This window comes from Lactuca serriola, chromosome 2 (assembly GCF_051521515.1).
Source record: "Lactuca serriola cultivar US96UC23 chromosome 2, Lser_US96UC23_V15, whole genome shotgun sequence".
NCBI classification, from domain to species: domain Eukaryota; kingdom Viridiplantae; phylum Streptophyta; class Magnoliopsida; order Asterales; family Asteraceae; genus Lactuca; species Lactuca serriola.
Genome location: NC_136409.1, coordinates 201,928,362 through 201,945,107, shown reverse-complemented (window position 1 = coordinate 201,945,107; position 16,746 = coordinate 201,928,362). Strand labels below are relative to the sequence as shown.

The window sequence follows — 16,746 nt, the reverse complement described above, 5'->3', positions numbered from 1 at the left end:
ACAACTCAACTTAATAAAATAGTAATTTGTTAATAAATTATATTCCAATTATAGTTCTCAACCATCGAAGAGGATGTAATTAAGCAAACACTTGTTGGGCATGGAAGATTTAATGTTTTTTTTTTCTTGGTGTATACTAACAGTGACATCATACTCATATATAGGGAGATCAAATCGAAATTGAATTTGAATATATGTGTGTATTTGATTTTTAGGTTCTTTTTTGAGGTGGACATGGTTTATCTATAAATAGATGGAACTGAAATCCCTTCTTATCTTATTAAATTAAAGATATTTGTAAAGTTGTAAATGCATAATGTTGACTTGTTAATATAAAATTTGATGGAGCGATTTATAAAAGCGGGGGTTTCCATCAAGGTCGGGGGACAAAACAAGACCATACACGCTTGTAAACAAAAAGATAATACTTTATTTTTAAGGTTGGGTTTATAAAATAACAAGATACTCCATAATTTAATTATTATATCTAAAGCATTAGATCATTTTTTGTATGTACTTTGCTTATGTGAATGTTTAAATATATTTAAGTAAAAATTACAAATATTTTAACCGTTCATATTCATTAATTTTTGTTTTAACGTGTAAGGTAATATAAAACAGCGACATTGTTTTCGATTCATCTCATTTAAATCAGTATTTTAACTTTCTAAAACCTATTCCCCAAACCATATTAGTATATGATGACATTTGCATTATATAAATAATAATAGTATCTTCTTAACCCAAAACTATATTACATGATAACATTTGCACTATTTTCATGTTTTAGTTTGCTTATACCACTTTGCAACCTCCTCAAATTTCTTTTCTTGTTGCATGTGATGTCATTTCTAAACCTATATATGGGATGTCATGCCAGCTGTAGAAGAAAATATTGGCAAACATATGAATTCCAAGATGCTACTATCCAACATGTAGTTTAAATTTCATTAGATTTGATGATTTAGATCTTTGACGTTCATTTTTGTACCTATCTTCTCGCTTTAACCTTATCTACTAACCACATTATAAGATAATCATTATATATATATATATATATATATATATATATATATATATATATATATATATATATATATATATCTGATCTTGACTTTTTGATGTCTCGTTTGTAAGTTTTAACTTGGATTAGTCGTTAACCTTATTTTTCCAAATACAACCATCCACAATGTTGGTCGTTTTTTCTTTCAAAATTGTGGGCCCACTGTAAAAAACGTGGCTTTGGGATACATGTTGACGATGACCTCTTAGTCTTACCTCATCCTAAACGGCAAAAAAAAAAAATAATAATCATAATGCATAATTGCATATGCGTACAATACAATTCAACGAGTGTGTATATAAAATAAGAGTTCCATTTGCTATTTGCTAAGCTCACTACTTGTATACATTCATCTGTGTGAAAGGCTATAGTAATCGAAGATGCATCTAAGGGTTGTACTTTGCTTCTTCTCCTTGCTTCTAAGTATCGCCGGATTATCCACCACCGGCGCAGCACGTACAACCTTTAGCAGCACAAGTGACCGGAGGAGGAGCCTTTTGGATAATGGACTTGGCCGGACTCCCCAAATGGGGTAAGTTAAGTCTGTGTGCGTTAATGTTGGTTGTCGGTATCCATGCATTAGTAGCTTTATCAGTTGTACTCTTTCCTTGATTACTTGTACCACGCATTAGCCACACCATCATTGCCGCCGTCCGCTAGCAATAAAATCTCCAAAACATTACAACTTTTTTGCCGATTGCCGGTAGATGCCTTCGTCTTCATGATTTATTCTACCATGTGGCATGTTTTTTCTTTGTTTTTGATAAACATACAGTTGGCAAAATGTTGAGTTTTTTGCTTATATTCGTCTTCCTATTTTCGTACAATATAAGTAACTATACAATCTTATTATAAAGTTAATAAACAATTAATTTTGAAGTAATCTTTTTTTTTTTTTTAATTGTTGAGTTGTACGTACACAGGTGGAATAGTTGGAATCACTTTGCTTGTAACATCGAAGAAAAGTTAATCAGGGAAACAGGTAAATAAATTTAATTTTCCTAACCTTCATTTTATTACATACGAGTATTTTAATAGTTTTATCCTTTTAAAAATTTTTGTTTTGAATTTCAATAGCGGATGCAATGGTGTCAACTGGACTTGCTGCTGCAGGATACCAATATGTTAATATAGGTAAATAACCCCCCATTATTATATACAGAATTTGCTCATGTGGTGGGGCGTATGGTATCTTATCAGATCTTACGAATATTTTTGCAAAAACCGGTAGTAAATGATAATGTTTTTTATATAATGGGTGTTTTTTAATATATGTATGTAAAATAAATATATACTTATAGTATATTTTTTTTTTACTGTGTTATTATAGATGACTGTTGGGCTGAACTCAATAGAGATTCAAAGGTGATTTAATCCTACATTCATTTGATTACTTGACACTTTGTTAAGGTTTTATTTAATTATTTATTTGTGTTATTGAGTAATGATCGATTATGTCGTTTATTAAATTATTTGATTTTTGTAGGGGAATTTCGTTCCTAAAAGAGATACATTTCCATCTGGAATCAAAGCTTTAGCTGATTATGTTCATAACAAAGGATTAAAGCTTGGAATTTACTCTGATGCCGGGTATTTAAGACATAATTAAACCTTAATTACAAAAGTTTAATCCCTTTCTCAAAGGAGTATTTATTTACCTTTTTCTTGTTCCCAAACAGATCTCTAACATGCAGCATGCAAATGCCTGGATCATTAGGCCACGAAGAACAGGATGCGAAAACCTTCGCCTCATGGGTACATCCTTATTATTTCAAATCCCCATATTATTATTTCTCCTGGGGCTAAATATATTTAATTTACTAATTATTATCTTGTTTATAGGGGATCGATTACTTAAAATATGATAACTGTAACAATCAAGATATAAGCCCCAAAGAAAGGTAAACTTTCGGTTTGTTATAACATAATATGATAATGTATATAACTGACAACTTTTTGTGTAATTTGTGACAAAAAGGTATCCAGTAATGACAAAAGCTTTGCAGAATTCAGGAAGGCCCATTTTTTATTCTCTATGTGAATGGTGAGTGTTAAATCTTGCTTCTATATATATGGCATAAAAACGATACCCCAAAATGACCAAAGGGCAAAACCGTCATTTCATTCAGGGGCCAAGAGGATCCTGCAACATGGGCACATGGAGTTGGCAATAGCTGGAGGACGACCGGAGATATTTCTGATAATTGGGATAGGTAATCACTGTTCACTACCCACAATAATGCACCATATGTATATTTCCATTATTATATAGTATTATTTTATAAAATTCAATTTTATACAAAACAATCATATTTCGCTTTCTTCTAGCATGACTAGTCGGGCAGACGAAAATGACAAATGGGCAGCTTATGCAAAACCGGGCGGATGGAACGGTTTGTATTTTACTTTTTACTGTTTTTATGAACTGTTTACAATTTATAGATCTTACAGTTTTAAGATTCTTATAATTTGGTTCTAGATCCTGACATGTTGGAAGTCGGTAATGGAGGAATGACAACAGAGGAATATCGTTCACATTTTAGCATTTGGGCACTAGCAAAAGTATACCATTTGTTTTTAAATACATTCTTTTTAATATATTATAGCAATGTATACATTCAATATGTAGGTTTTATAACAAATGTGTTACTTTGTGACAATGTTTTAGGCACCTCTACTTGTTGGTTGTGACATACGATCTATGAGCAAAGAAACATATGAAATTCTGAGCAATAAAGAAGTCATTGCTGTGAATCAAGGTTTGTGTACTAAAAAAAAAAATTGTAATCTTTGTACATTTATTCATAGTCTTGAACTTAATGCAGATCCACTTGGAGTTCAAGGAAAAAAGGTTAAGAAGAACGGAGATTTGGAGGTAACATTTCTCTATGTTTCATGGCAATTTAACCTCTACTGAAACTTAATTCCCATGAAAACATAAAGAAGGAGTTGATTTGATTATGTTTAAATTGTAGGTGTGGGCGGGCCCACTTGCACATAATAAAGTAGTTGTAATTCTATGGAATAGAGGAGGGTCAACAAGCGAAATTACTGCTTATTGGTCTGATATCGGGCTCAAATCATCGACAGTTGTGAAGGCTCGTGACTTGTGGGCTGTAAGATTTTTACAATTTGTTTTCATTTACTATTAACCGGTTTTTGTAATGATTCTGACATGAAGTAATGGTTGTATCTTTTGCAGCATTCGACTAGAAAATCAGTGAAGGAACATATCTCAGCAAGAGTAGAATCCCATGCTTGTAGAATGTACGTTCTTACTCCAAAATAAGGAGGAAGAGAGTGTACACGACGATGAATCAAATAAATAAATAAAAATAAAGATTTGCAATTTTTGTTAAAAATCTTGTGTAGAGTGTAAAATGAAGTTACAATGGTTTTTGGAACTTCCCATGAACCCACACCCTATGCATTGTCTTTTGTTTACGCCTGTTCACTGACTTGACACAACAATATTCAAGCTCAACCTGCAAAATAAGAAACATGAGAATTTTGTTTCAATTTTATTTTTATAAAAATCAAAACACAATGAGAAAGATAAAAAGATTTATTACCTCGATAAAACCAGCAGCTAGGAAGAGATCTCGGGCATTATTTAAAGAAAAAAAATAAGAACGGGTGCCATCGGATCGTTTGTATTCCCTAAACCCCACTCTTTGATCAGCCTCAAATCGAAGCATGGTCATATCATAAAGTCCTGAATCAAATGAGACATGTTTTAAGACCCATGTAACTCATGCTTGAATGTTGATGGAGTTGTTAAGTTTATGTATGGATCATTACCATAATCCCTGAAGAAGAGTAATCCACCGGGTTTTAAAACAGAAAAGCACTCAGAAATAGCCATGGGCATCCTATCAACTGGTACAGCCGATAGGGTGAAAATCTGTCGTATAACACAAAATCTATTAAAAAAATATAGATATTCAAAATATTGTAATTAAAAAAAGTCAACAAGGGAGAAGATGATATGATATGACACCTACCAATGTAACATAATCCACACCACCTATGCAGCACTCACTTTCCTTTGATGAACTTATAATATCACTTAAATCTCTCTTGTCATCATCAAAGTCTGAAAGAGAGGTTGCCAAGAAAAAATAAATAACTGGGTCTGTATCATGTTTATATGTGCATAAAAACACCTGAAAGTAATTTATTACCTTTAATCAATGAAGTTTCACGGCAAGAATCACAAATCAGCCACTTTGGGAATCGAGATGTAGAAAAATCACAACAAAAAGGGCGAAAACGACTTTTAGCCAACACCAGATTGGAAGCATATATGATTTCAGTTGCCCTTTCAAGTGCCTCTGTGCTACAATCGCAGGCAAATACAATGATGTTTTCTTTTCCACTACACAACATAAAAAAGAAAAGAAAAATAGCTTCCATAAGGCTAAAGAATCAAGTAGACATGACTTCAAGTTAGCACGTTGATCATAAATTCAGCACAAATATCATCCATGGAGAGTAAAGTGTTTGCGTTGTTAAAATACCGCAGGATTGGTAGAGCAGTGCTTCCATTACCACACCCCGCCTCCAATACCTTAGAATGCTCCCGACAAGAAGCTAATTCAGGAAATTCCTTCAACAAATAGCGTCTCTCCTGCACGAACAAATATGCTTTGAGCAATTTGACCTAGATTATCTAGAAAAGGAGAAATCTTCTTGTATAAATCATATATCCAACTAGTAAAAGCATAATTATTATACTCATATGATTCATCACCTGTTTCATTCCGTTTAGTGGATCTATTCTACAACATCTACCAACAATCATAAGAGCCTAAATAATAAGAGAAAAGGATGAACCTTGGTTTCTCGAAATCAAAATTAGTTCTGCGTCTGTTTATGGAATCAATGGAGTGGTTGTTAAATAAGATGGAGGAGGAAGAAAAGGAGGTACCTTGAAGAATTTTCCGGTAGAGTGACGAGCGTGAAAGTGGTTCCATGATTGGGAGTCTAGGGCAGATGAAGAGAGAGATTGATTAGTAAAGGGAAGGAAATGGTAGTGAAGGGTAGGATCATTCTCGATTCGTTGCCTCAGTTCCTCCCAATCAAAATCCTTTGAGTGATACACCGTTTCTTCGCCGTTCATGAGACTGATGGAAGCGAAGTTAGCAGAGGCAACAGACGGGGGAAGAACCAGATCAATTTTACTTCCGAGTAAACTGGATTTTTTTTTCTTTTTCTGAGAATTGGGAATATGTTTTTGCAAAGAGAAATTAAATATTTTTTTACATTTGTTTCAATATATCTTTTTATAAGTTGATAGGGTAAGATATTTTTTGAAATTTATATATTTAGTCTTTATTTTTTTTTTTTGTAAAATAAACTTTTATACTTTATTAATATATACACATTAGGTCCTTTTCACCGGATTTTACAGATTTTGCTGACGTGGAAGGGTTTATTTTACAAAAAAAAATAAAATAAAATAAGGACTAAATATGTACAATTCAAAAAGTATCTTACCCTATCAAGTCATTTTTCATTTCTTTTATTTTGTTGAAATGAAATACCCAGGTGACATTCGCATATCCACAACGAGATTTTTCAAACTTTTATTCATCATGAAAAAGAGGGAGAACCCCGATCCCCGGCGACTCCTTTGTGTGCTCCTACACATCACCGGTAGCAAGGAGGAATGATGGCAAAAATAACAAGGTCGAAGGGGGAGGCAGGAGGAAGTAGAGATGATAGTTGGCGGCGAGGAGCTGCTCTGGTAGCCCTCTCGTCAATTCTTTCTTCTTTTTCTAGCAAAATATCTCAAAGATGGAGGCAAAGAGAGACAGATCGGAGAAACACAACAGGTAAAGGGTGTTTGGTTGTTGCTGTTCGACCGGAAGGAAGAGAGACAAGAAAGATAAGGGTCGCCGCCCTTTTCTTATTCCTGGAGAATCACCCACCTCCGGTGACTAAGCTAATTAATTGTTATTTAGTGCCACTTGTGCTTCCACATTAGCAAAACCTATAGAATCCGGTGAAAATGACCTAATGTGTACATATTAATAAAGTATAAGGGTTTATTTTACAAAAAAAGGACTAAATGTGTACAATTCAAAAAGTATCTTACCCTATCAAGTCATTTTCCGTAAAAGAAAATTTGTATATGACCGGTATGCCGGGTATAGCCGGTCACAAGGATTGTATTGTTACAAAAAATACCATATCAAGTCATTTTCTCTATGTATAATATTTAATGTTTATTCAATGAAATTTAATGATATTTTAGGATACTAATATCACACATGTCATCATTTAAATGGATATGATGATTGATAGGAATAAAAGGTGGAGTATATTTAATTTCTCTTTGTAAAATATTGAAATCGGTTTTTTAACCGTTTTTTTTAAACTGGCCTAAATCAGTTTTTCAACCAAAAAAACCCCAGATTTATAAGACGATTTCGCTTCCAAAAAAACAAACGGATATTTGTGAACCTCTAGGGTACAAGGCATTTTTTATGCATGCATAGGTAGGTGGCCAGAAACATAAATATGTTTATGATTTGGTCTCTCTCAAACATGATTTGGTCTCTCTCAAACATGATTTTTTATAGATCTATCCACATAGCCTAAAATAACTAATGTCTCTTAAGCAATTCCTATTTATTATTACTCATTTCCTTATATTATTAATAAAACCAAATAGCACTCACGTGTGTAACATTTGAATGTGACCTCATTCATCTAATTTTGACTTGGGTTCTAATAAACTAATTATGTGGTACGATTTAATCGAGCCCTTTTGGAAATCTCAAGTCTTCTCACCCACCCTTAAACATCATCACTCTCTCTCAAACCCACTGGTGAATTTTTTCCATTTTAGTTTTGGTCATCGCTATTTCAAACTTTCATGAGAGTTAGGTTCTTACTATAATCCAAATATATAAATTGGGCATACTAGAACCAAACACTTTGAAAGACCTTCAATCAACCTTCACAACAACCAAATTGCAAAAATAAATGATGAACTAACCTATATGCTAGATTTCTTCGTCGAAAAATCAATTTGACTTCATGCATCCATTCCCCTACCACTATCAAAATACATATGCATACCTTTTCCTTTTTCATTATTTCCCTTCAAAACATGTAAGGTTAAACTGGTTCAATTGCTTTTGTCGTGCCACTATTCTCGGTCTTTTCCATATCTCTTCCCCCGTCGCATACCTGATCCATTGAAGGCTGTTAGTCTCCACCATGCTTCCATTATGTGATATCGTGTTTGTTAAGAATAGGATTGCACATGATGTAATAGCATCAATGATCGTTCTTAAGTCATTTTGGTTCCAAAATGCTCTCATTGTTGGAGGTAAAAATGAAGTGATTTAAAGACTGAAATGATAAAATTTTTAAAATCAAATATAAATATGGGTTGATGTTTCTAAAATCAAAGATGAATCAGGGTTGATGTTTCTAATATCAGAGATGAATCTTAGTTGATGTTTCCTAAAATCAAAGATGAATCTAGGTTCACATTATTGAAATCAAAGTGATTATAGATTAATGATCCTGAAAAAAACAAAAAGTGGGAATGAGAAATTATTTATCTTCAACCTCCTAACCAACACCATACCTGCCATTATAGGATCCCATATGGCCATACCTTTGCCCTTTTAACTGGTCTCAGATCTCAATTTTCTCCATGACTTAACCGGAAAAAAGGACCCCTCGTGTTGCTATTTTCAAACAAAGATAAATAGAATTGTTACCAGATTCGTTGTTTTGTCTATAAATCAAAGCATTCCATTCATTTAGGATTTAAGCTACAAAAAGGGCAAAAATAAACAAAACATGGCTTTGGTTATGCAGTAAGAGATGGAAGGGGGTATAGAGGAGGGTGGGTTCCTTTTTATTTCAAACTAAATAAAATATTAATATAAATAGAAAATTGGGAAAAATAAATTAAAATGAGAAAATAGTCTTTTAAAATTTGATAGGTACAAAATCCAAAAAAAACCATATGCAAGTAAAAAAATCTTTTGGCCCATATTACAAATTTTCACAAACTATACTTGAATTTAAAGTTTACTTTTTATTTTTTCTATTTTTTCTCTTTTGGTTCTTTCTATACTATATAAGAGATGGATAACTCATGCCTCGTGAATCCATATACAAGAATCGAGGGTGCTTGGGATTGCTTATTTAAGGTTTTTATTTACTTATTACCAGTTGACAAATATAATAGGGAGTTTTAAGTGTTTGGATAATAAGATTTCATAAACACTTATTGATTTAGAGTGTGTTTAGAGTGCTTATATAAAATGATCAACACTTTTTAACTTAATAACTTATACAGATATCAAAACAATTTTTTTTAAAAAAAAGTGTTTGGGAGCTTTTGATAAGGTAATGAGGAGTAACTTATCAAAAATTATTTATTTTCGGTGTGGAACTGATTAAGCTATTTTTGGAAAAGTTCATATCCAAACACTAATTTAACTTATACTAGTATGGAACCGATAATAAATTAAAAAAACTTCTTAAATAAGTTTAGCCAAACATCCTCTTAAATTATGAGTTTTTTTAATAAATTACTTATTGATTTATTTAAGTAGTTGGTGACACATTATTTCCTAGTTACACAAATAAGCAACATTTGTCGAACACAAAAAAATAATTCATCATCTTAATACGATTTGTTATCAGATAAGCAAAAACTGAATAAAATAAAATAAAATAAACACTAGATTTTGACACCAAATAAACTAATACTCACTTTTATTAAATTAAAGATAAATCATTTTAAATAAGCAAATCTCAAACACCCCTTAAACAACCGTTTTACTATTTTGATATATCAAAATTTCCGAATTTTGTTTTTTGGGTTCGATTTCTTAATTTTTTGGGGTTTGGCTTTTTTACAATAAGAGCATCTCCAACCCACCCCTAAACTTCATTTCTTCCATCATTCTTCTCCAACCCTACCTCATTTTCATCTCCAAAAATTGAGGTGAAGTTTCGTTGGCAATTTTAGTCTCTCTCATTTTTATTTTATACATTTCTAGTTTATTTTATATACTAATTATAATTTAAATGCAATATTTAATATTTATAATATCAAGTTGTATACTAATTTATATTACGTAATCATAAATATAGAGTTTAATTAGTAGAGGGGTGTATTTGAATATATATATATATATATATATATATATATATATATATATATATATATATATATATATATATATATATTTCAACTTTTTAATCAAAACTAATTTGTCTTATCAAAGATTCCAACCCACTTGGCTTAGACCATCTTCAACCCTACTTTATTTTTTACCCCAAAAAGTATATTTCTAGAATATTCCATTTTTATAACACACACACATATATATATATATATATATATATATATATATATATATATATATATATAGGTTCAGGTTCATTTGAGACCATTCTAATTTTGTGAGACCGTGAGACCAAATCTAAAAATAATTTTTAAAAAGCAAAATAAATGGAAAAATCCAAAAATTCTTTTTTTAAATATTATTTTCGGAACTTGAATTAACTAAAAAAAATATAAAATAAAATAAAAAAATTCCGCTTTTTTTTAAAAAAACATGAAATATTCTAAATAGAATATTACACTGACATATTCTAAAAAATAATTTTAAAATGCAAAATAAATGGAAAAATCTAAAAATTCTTTTTTTAAATATTATTTTCGGAACTTGAATTAACTAAAAAAAATATAAAAAAAAATAAAAAAATAAAAAATAAATCCTATTTTTTTTTTAAATACGTGAAATATTCTAAATAGAATATTACACTGTACATATTCTAAAAATATTTTTAAAATGCAAAATAAATGGAAAAATCAAAAAATTCTTTTTTTAAATATTATTTTCAGAACTTGAATTAACTAAAAAAAATAAAAAATATAAAAAAATGCGTCTCACGGTCTCACAAAATTAGGTCGTCTCACAAGAACCTAACCTTATATATATATATATATATATATATATATATATATATATATATATATATATATATATATATATATATAATTTTAAATAAGCAAATCCCAAACACCCAACAACCGATTTACTATTTTGATATATCAAAATTTCTAAATTTGGTTTCTTGGGCTCGATTTTGGTTTAATTTTTGGGTTTGGCTTGTTTAAATAAGCCAAGTGGGCTGGAAACAAATTAGTTTTGATTAAAAAGTTGAAAACAATATTCATTTTAGAGACAAATATATATATAAAATCTTAGAAATAAATAATATAAGTTTAGGTTGTAAGTAAATGTAGTTTTAGAGTTGATTATTTTATTTCGATATGTATATCATTAAACTATATAATATATTTATAATTATATACATAGTAATTTCTTTTGATAAATCATTATAATTTATAAAAACTGTTATTCTTTGAACATAATACATATAGAAAATCAATTTTTAGAATTCTAAAAATAAAACATGAGAATAATGTCTATATGTAGACAAGAAACTAATATCTAAATATGCAATAGTAAAACTAATTTTACTATGCATTTACTATGCATCACATACTATTAAATTATTAAGTATGGAAAGTGATATTTCCAATTATAAATTGATTCATCCACTTAAAATGTATGTTTTTACCAACTTTTACGATAGCTACAAAAGTGTTGTATCTCACGTGGACAGATCAAATTATTAAGTGGAAATATCAACATTAATTAAGTATATGAGAAACTGTTACCAAGTACAAGAAAATGATAACTTAATACTAATCATTGAATACATAACGCAGTGAGAAAGAAATAAATATTTAATATGTCAACATGAAAATTAAAAATGGTCAGAAAAAGCAATATGTTTAAAAATTCAAAAGTTTTATCTTAAATGTTTGTGCAACATAGAACAATTGAGTTACTGAGCTTATCTACCAAATCTAGGTGTAAATGTGGTAAGTAGTTAGAAAATCTCACTCTGAAATTGGCATATAATCATATAGTGAATTTCTTCAAAAATAATAAACACCAAAATCAATGTGAAATTAGATGTCAAGTTACAAATAAGAAAAGAAGAAATAGGAAGAAAAAAAAAATGCATACTTTAAACATGATTTAGGTACATTAGTTAATCCAACAAAACAAAACAAGTTCAAGTAAAGCATATGCTAAACTGCTACAAGTACACATCAAAACATATTCGACAAGTATGTTTTTGGGTTAACTGTACAACTTCCAACCATAACCGGTTAAGCCTTAACCATACTCCCCCAAAAGCTTCAGTCTTGGAACCGATCATAATCCCCATTCTTTGGAGATTGATGCACCCCATGGTTCACCCTTCCTGCAAAACCAAAAGTTCCCGTGAGCCATGGGGCTACGGTTTACATTCACCTTTTTTTATGTAATGAAAAACTCATCTAAAATTATTGAGTTGTAAAATTAGAAGATAAATCAGACACAAAACTATAAGGTCGATTATAAAAATTGCATACTTAAAGTTGCCTTAAATCCTGGTTATTGATTTGAATGTATTAACAAGTTCTTTATAATAAATAAATAAATAAAAAGTGAAAACATAAGCGAATGAGTGCTTGGATATTGCACAAAATAGCTTTTGTTTATCGACTTAAATAATCATTTTCGGATAAGTTTGTTATATTTACACTTATCCATTTATTGTGTTTTGGTATCGCATAAATTGTTTTATTTTAAAACTAAATGATAATTTATCAACATATTGAGTTTAGGCATCAGATAAGCTCTTGCAACCGTTTTCTACAGTATTTTAATATAGCTAATAGACATTTAGTTAATTTAGTTAAAGTATAAGTTGTTTTATGTAAGCAATCCCAAACACCCTTTAATATATAAATTTATAAAGAAAGTAAGTGTAAAAAAAGTTCTTTTAAATAACATGCTTTTATATTATTAAAAAAAAAAAAAAAAAAAAAAAAAAAAAAAACGTTTAATAATATATTAAAAAAGATTGTTATGCAAGTGGGCGCCCACATGGTTTTTTTGTCAAACAACCCCATATTTACAGATAGATTTAAACTGCCCTATTTTGCAAAAAAGATTTCTAAACAATTCTATAATCGAGAAAAACTCCAAACTGTGTGATGTTTCATTAACCCAAAAATGCAGGGTGATATATACCTGAGAAATCATAACCACCAGTGTTCCTTGAATCATTGTTATTCCTCCAATCACCTACAGGCAAACTCCTATTGGCAATCATGAACTGGTACCCATCAATACTTTGCTGCTCCTCACCACCACCAACCACCACGTTTCTTCCGGAAGACTCTGGCGGCGATAGGAAGCCAAGGTTCGGAACTGGTGGCGGCCCGACATTATGTGGTGGCAACTTGGTAGAAGCATCACCTTTTATGACTGTAACAGCTTCTTTCTTACCCTCAATAGCAAAGGTGCCAACAATTACCTGAAAAAAGCAATCAAAATATGAGAATAAATGTCACAGCAAAAAGTACACCCCAACTTAAATGAATAATACCTGCACGGGGCCCGCGGCTATGAGCGGCCCATCGATGCTGCCGCCTATAATATGCCCGTCTTGACTAGATAAACACACGCTTAATCCACCCGTGCTGCCACCAAAATCAGTACGTACATATGATCCACAGAGTGATAGGATCTCGAAACGACCCTGGTATCAAATAAAAAACTCAGTGTCTGTTAAGTCCATTAAGTAAAAGAAAAACAAAAAATTATCGATATGTCAAAGTGATAGAATTGTTACGACAAAAAATAGTTTAGAGACCTTTAATGGACAAAAAAAAAAATCTATAGTTGATTATTACTATATAATTTAATTAGTCATATATATTTTTTTGTAATTATATAAATTCCTTAATTTATATTATTTTTATCCATCAAATTAAGGTTAAATTTAATAAATAGGAGCTTATTATTTGTATATCAATATATAATTTTAGCTGCTATAATTTGGTAGATTATTCATATTATAATTTTCGAAAATTTTGTAGATTATATAAATTACAATGTTTTAACAATTTATTATTGTTATCACCTAACTATTTGTTGTTCATATTTGGCCACTTTAGATTTTTTTTTTGTCCAATAAAGGTCCTAAGCTATTCTTGTTGTATTGATTATACCCAAGGTTGTAAATGGTGTGAGGCGGGGCGTGGCGGCTAGGTCAAGCCTCAAACTTTTACGTACATGACGTTGATGTTTTTCAACATCTAACTTAAGACGAAAATTATATATATATATATATATATATATATATATATATATATATATATAATATACTATTTGGTTTTTAAAAGAGTTATATGAGCACCTAATAACAAAAAGTTAACAAGTATTCAATGGTTTTATTCATTAAAAAAAAAGTGTCATAAAAAAACCCGTATCATAACACGTCTTGACCCGCCATGATACGCACCACACCTAATATTTCTGCCATGAGATGGCGTAAAAACCATGAGTATACCATTATAACCGTCAGACAACATGCTATAAAATTAAAAGGTGTTGATGGTGCATTTTTTTATGAATTTAAAAAGTTTAGCAATTTGGATGTTGACAAAAATATGCGAACACTTATATAAAGGATTTCAACATAAAACCTATAAAAATGGTGGATATAAAAGTGCTTGAACTAGTTTACCTCATAAGCAATATTTCCCCCGGATGTGGCTGGCTGGCTTAAAGATGCATTAGAAATCGAACCAGATGCTGAGAGGACACACATCTCTAGCTTACTTTGTTGCATAAACGACATGATTTTCTGGCCAATATCCTGCAAAGAATCCAAAAATATCACAAAAGCAAAAAGCAAAAAGTGTGGCATTGTTTAAACTTAACACCTTCAACAAAAACTATAAGGGAATTATAGTTTCGTATTTCATACCTCTCCAGCAGTCACTGTAATGACATGAGGTATAAAACCTTGCCCGGTGTTCCCTAAATTAACAGAGAAAGAAATGGAGTTAAGTTTGTAGATGATTTTCCAACTAAATCGAAGAAACAACAATGGACAAATTCATGTTTGCTGAAAAAAACACATTAAAAGTTTGGAGTAATATCTGGAGATATTCCAAGCACAAATCAATAAGCAATGCATCATATGCATGAAAGAAGCAACGAACAGAGACATATAGCTCATATACAAAGCAAATATAACAAAAGAATACTCAACAAACCCTTTAAACTCAATGGGATTTAATTCATAATGGTATAAATTACAGAAGTTAAAGAGATACCCACCAAGAGAAGATTTCTTGAAAGAAGTAGAAGCGGAGGAGCCGCCGACACCCAAAGATAAGTCCTTTTTCCTCGGCGACAAAGGTGGAACAGAGGTGGACGGAGAAGACGAGGAGGATAATCTCTTTGCAGCGGCGGCTTGCTCCGGCGTTCCATACTTTCTGGGTCTCCCTCTCTTCCTCCGGACGGCGGTCTCTAAGGGAGACGAGACGGCGGAGGGGGCAGAATTATGAGCATAGAGTATTTGAGAGGGTCTGGGATCGGTGTTGGTGTTTTGTAGCATTCCATTGGTGATGGTTGTGGGAGGTTGTGATGGTTGCTGGTGTGGGTGGCGTTGCGGTTGTGGTTGCGGTGGAGGCTGGGGCTGGGGCTGCGGCTGCGGGTGGTGGTGGTGGTGATAGTAGGAGCCTAGACCAAGGTCATCCGGTTCCATCAGAATGGTGTGAGAAAAAAAAAGATTTAAATTTTAATTTATTTTATAATTTCGGTTGATATTGTTTCCCTATTTTTGAGGAATTTGGATTGGGATTAGTTTGTGTTTGTGTTATTTTACAGTTCTTTCGGATGAGGTGTTGATCCTCTGCCGCATGATTGGTGGCGGGTGTGAACAGTTGATGGAGTTTGACCCTCGCAATTTTGACTCTTGATCAACAATGTGGTCAAATGTATCAAAAAGTCAAAACTATTATACTTCATAAATTTGGATTATATTTTTTCTATATATACAAATACTGGTACACTCATACATTAAGTTGTTATCAATAAATTACAATTGAGAAAAAAATAAATTAAACATACCATATTTGAATATACATGGAATGAAACTTAAATAAAATACCTTCTATTCGGTAGTACAAAATAATTATAATAAGACTATTTTGATATTTATTGATTGAGTCATATATGATTACGTCAATACATAATTAAGTCGGACACAACCTTTTATCAGACCAATAAAAAACATATAGATTCTATATGACTTATGCATCTAATTGAGATATCAAATAGTTTTAACTTAATCTTTGCAAACTTAGTAAGAAGCATATCAAAGAGTCTCTAAATTCATGAAAAACATAATATAAGAATTTTGGATCGTAAACAAACTGAATACTCAATTAACCATTCATGAATCATTTGACATAGAACTCTTTTATATTTATCTATTTAACAGACCGACAAAAATGAATAATTTTTTTCATTTACTTAAAAAACATTATGTTTGTTTTATATTGATTATTACGTTGTAGTATATATTATACAACCGATGATAATAAAGAGGAACTTCTAAGTGTGGTTCGATCTTTGCAACATATAAATATCGTAACATATCAAAATTAACACCTTTAGATACAATCAAAGAGAAAATGACAATTAATTTTTTCTCAAACAAACAATCATGTAATAAACATTCACATTAATGAGATAAAATATTTAAAAAGCAAT

At 31.0% G+C, this 16,746-nt stretch overlaps 3 protein-coding genes across 4 annotated transcripts; 1 reads left to right on the top strand and 2 right to left on the bottom strand.

Annotated features, from left to right (window-relative positions):
• The first annotated feature begins 1,378 nt into the window (after window positions 1-1,378).
• LOC145088155 (alpha-galactosidase-like) lies at window positions 1,379-6,263 on the top strand. The gene is made up of 15 exons (XM_079026380.1): window positions 1,379-1,595; window positions 1,987-2,045; window positions 2,141-2,197; window positions 2,394-2,428; window positions 2,550-2,653; window positions 2,743-2,818; window positions 2,906-2,964; window positions 3,042-3,107; window positions 3,193-3,276; window positions 3,392-3,456; window positions 3,543-3,625; window positions 3,732-3,822; window positions 3,889-3,938; window positions 4,039-4,179; window positions 4,266-6,263. The coding sequence occupies exons 1-15, from the start codon at window positions 1,444-1,446 to the stop codon at window positions 4,350-4,352; spliced, it is 1,209 nt and encodes a 402-aa protein (XP_078882506.1). The 5' UTR covers window positions 1,379-1,443; the 3' UTR covers window positions 4,353-6,263.
• On the bottom strand, window positions 4,377-6,185 carry LOC145088156 (Methyltransferase family protein). Its single transcript, XM_079026381.1, has 7 exons — window positions 5,994-6,185; window positions 5,584-5,693; window positions 5,248-5,441; window positions 5,068-5,159; window positions 4,865-4,967; window positions 4,636-4,778; window positions 4,377-4,548 (listed from the first exon to the last, which is right to left on the bottom strand). Exons 1-7 carry the CDS (start codon window positions 6,183-6,185, stop codon window positions 4,450-4,452), a joined length of 933 nt encoding a protein of 310 aa, XP_078882507.1. The 3' UTR covers window positions 4,377-4,449.
• Window positions 6,264-12,126: 5,863 nt separating the features above from the next.
• On the bottom strand, window positions 12,127-15,840 carry LOC145088154 (AT-hook motif nuclear-localized protein 14-like). Of its 2 annotated transcripts, none has more exons than XM_079026377.1 (6): window positions 15,307-15,840; window positions 14,951-15,003; window positions 14,708-14,839; window positions 13,565-13,717; window positions 13,207-13,492; window positions 12,127-12,424 (listed from the first exon to the last, which is right to left on the bottom strand). In XM_079026377.1, the coding sequence occupies exons 1-6, from the start codon at window positions 15,734-15,736 to the stop codon at window positions 12,327-12,329; spliced, it is 1,152 nt and encodes a 383-aa protein (XP_078882503.1). In that variant the 5' UTR covers window positions 15,737-15,840; the 3' UTR covers window positions 12,127-12,326. The 2 variants fall into 2 exon arrangements, with proteins under 2 accessions (XP_078882503.1, XP_078882504.1); XM_079026378.1 differs by having other exon boundaries at window positions 12,127-12,391; window positions 15,307-15,839.
• Between the last annotated feature and the right edge of the window lie 906 nt (window positions 15,841-16,746).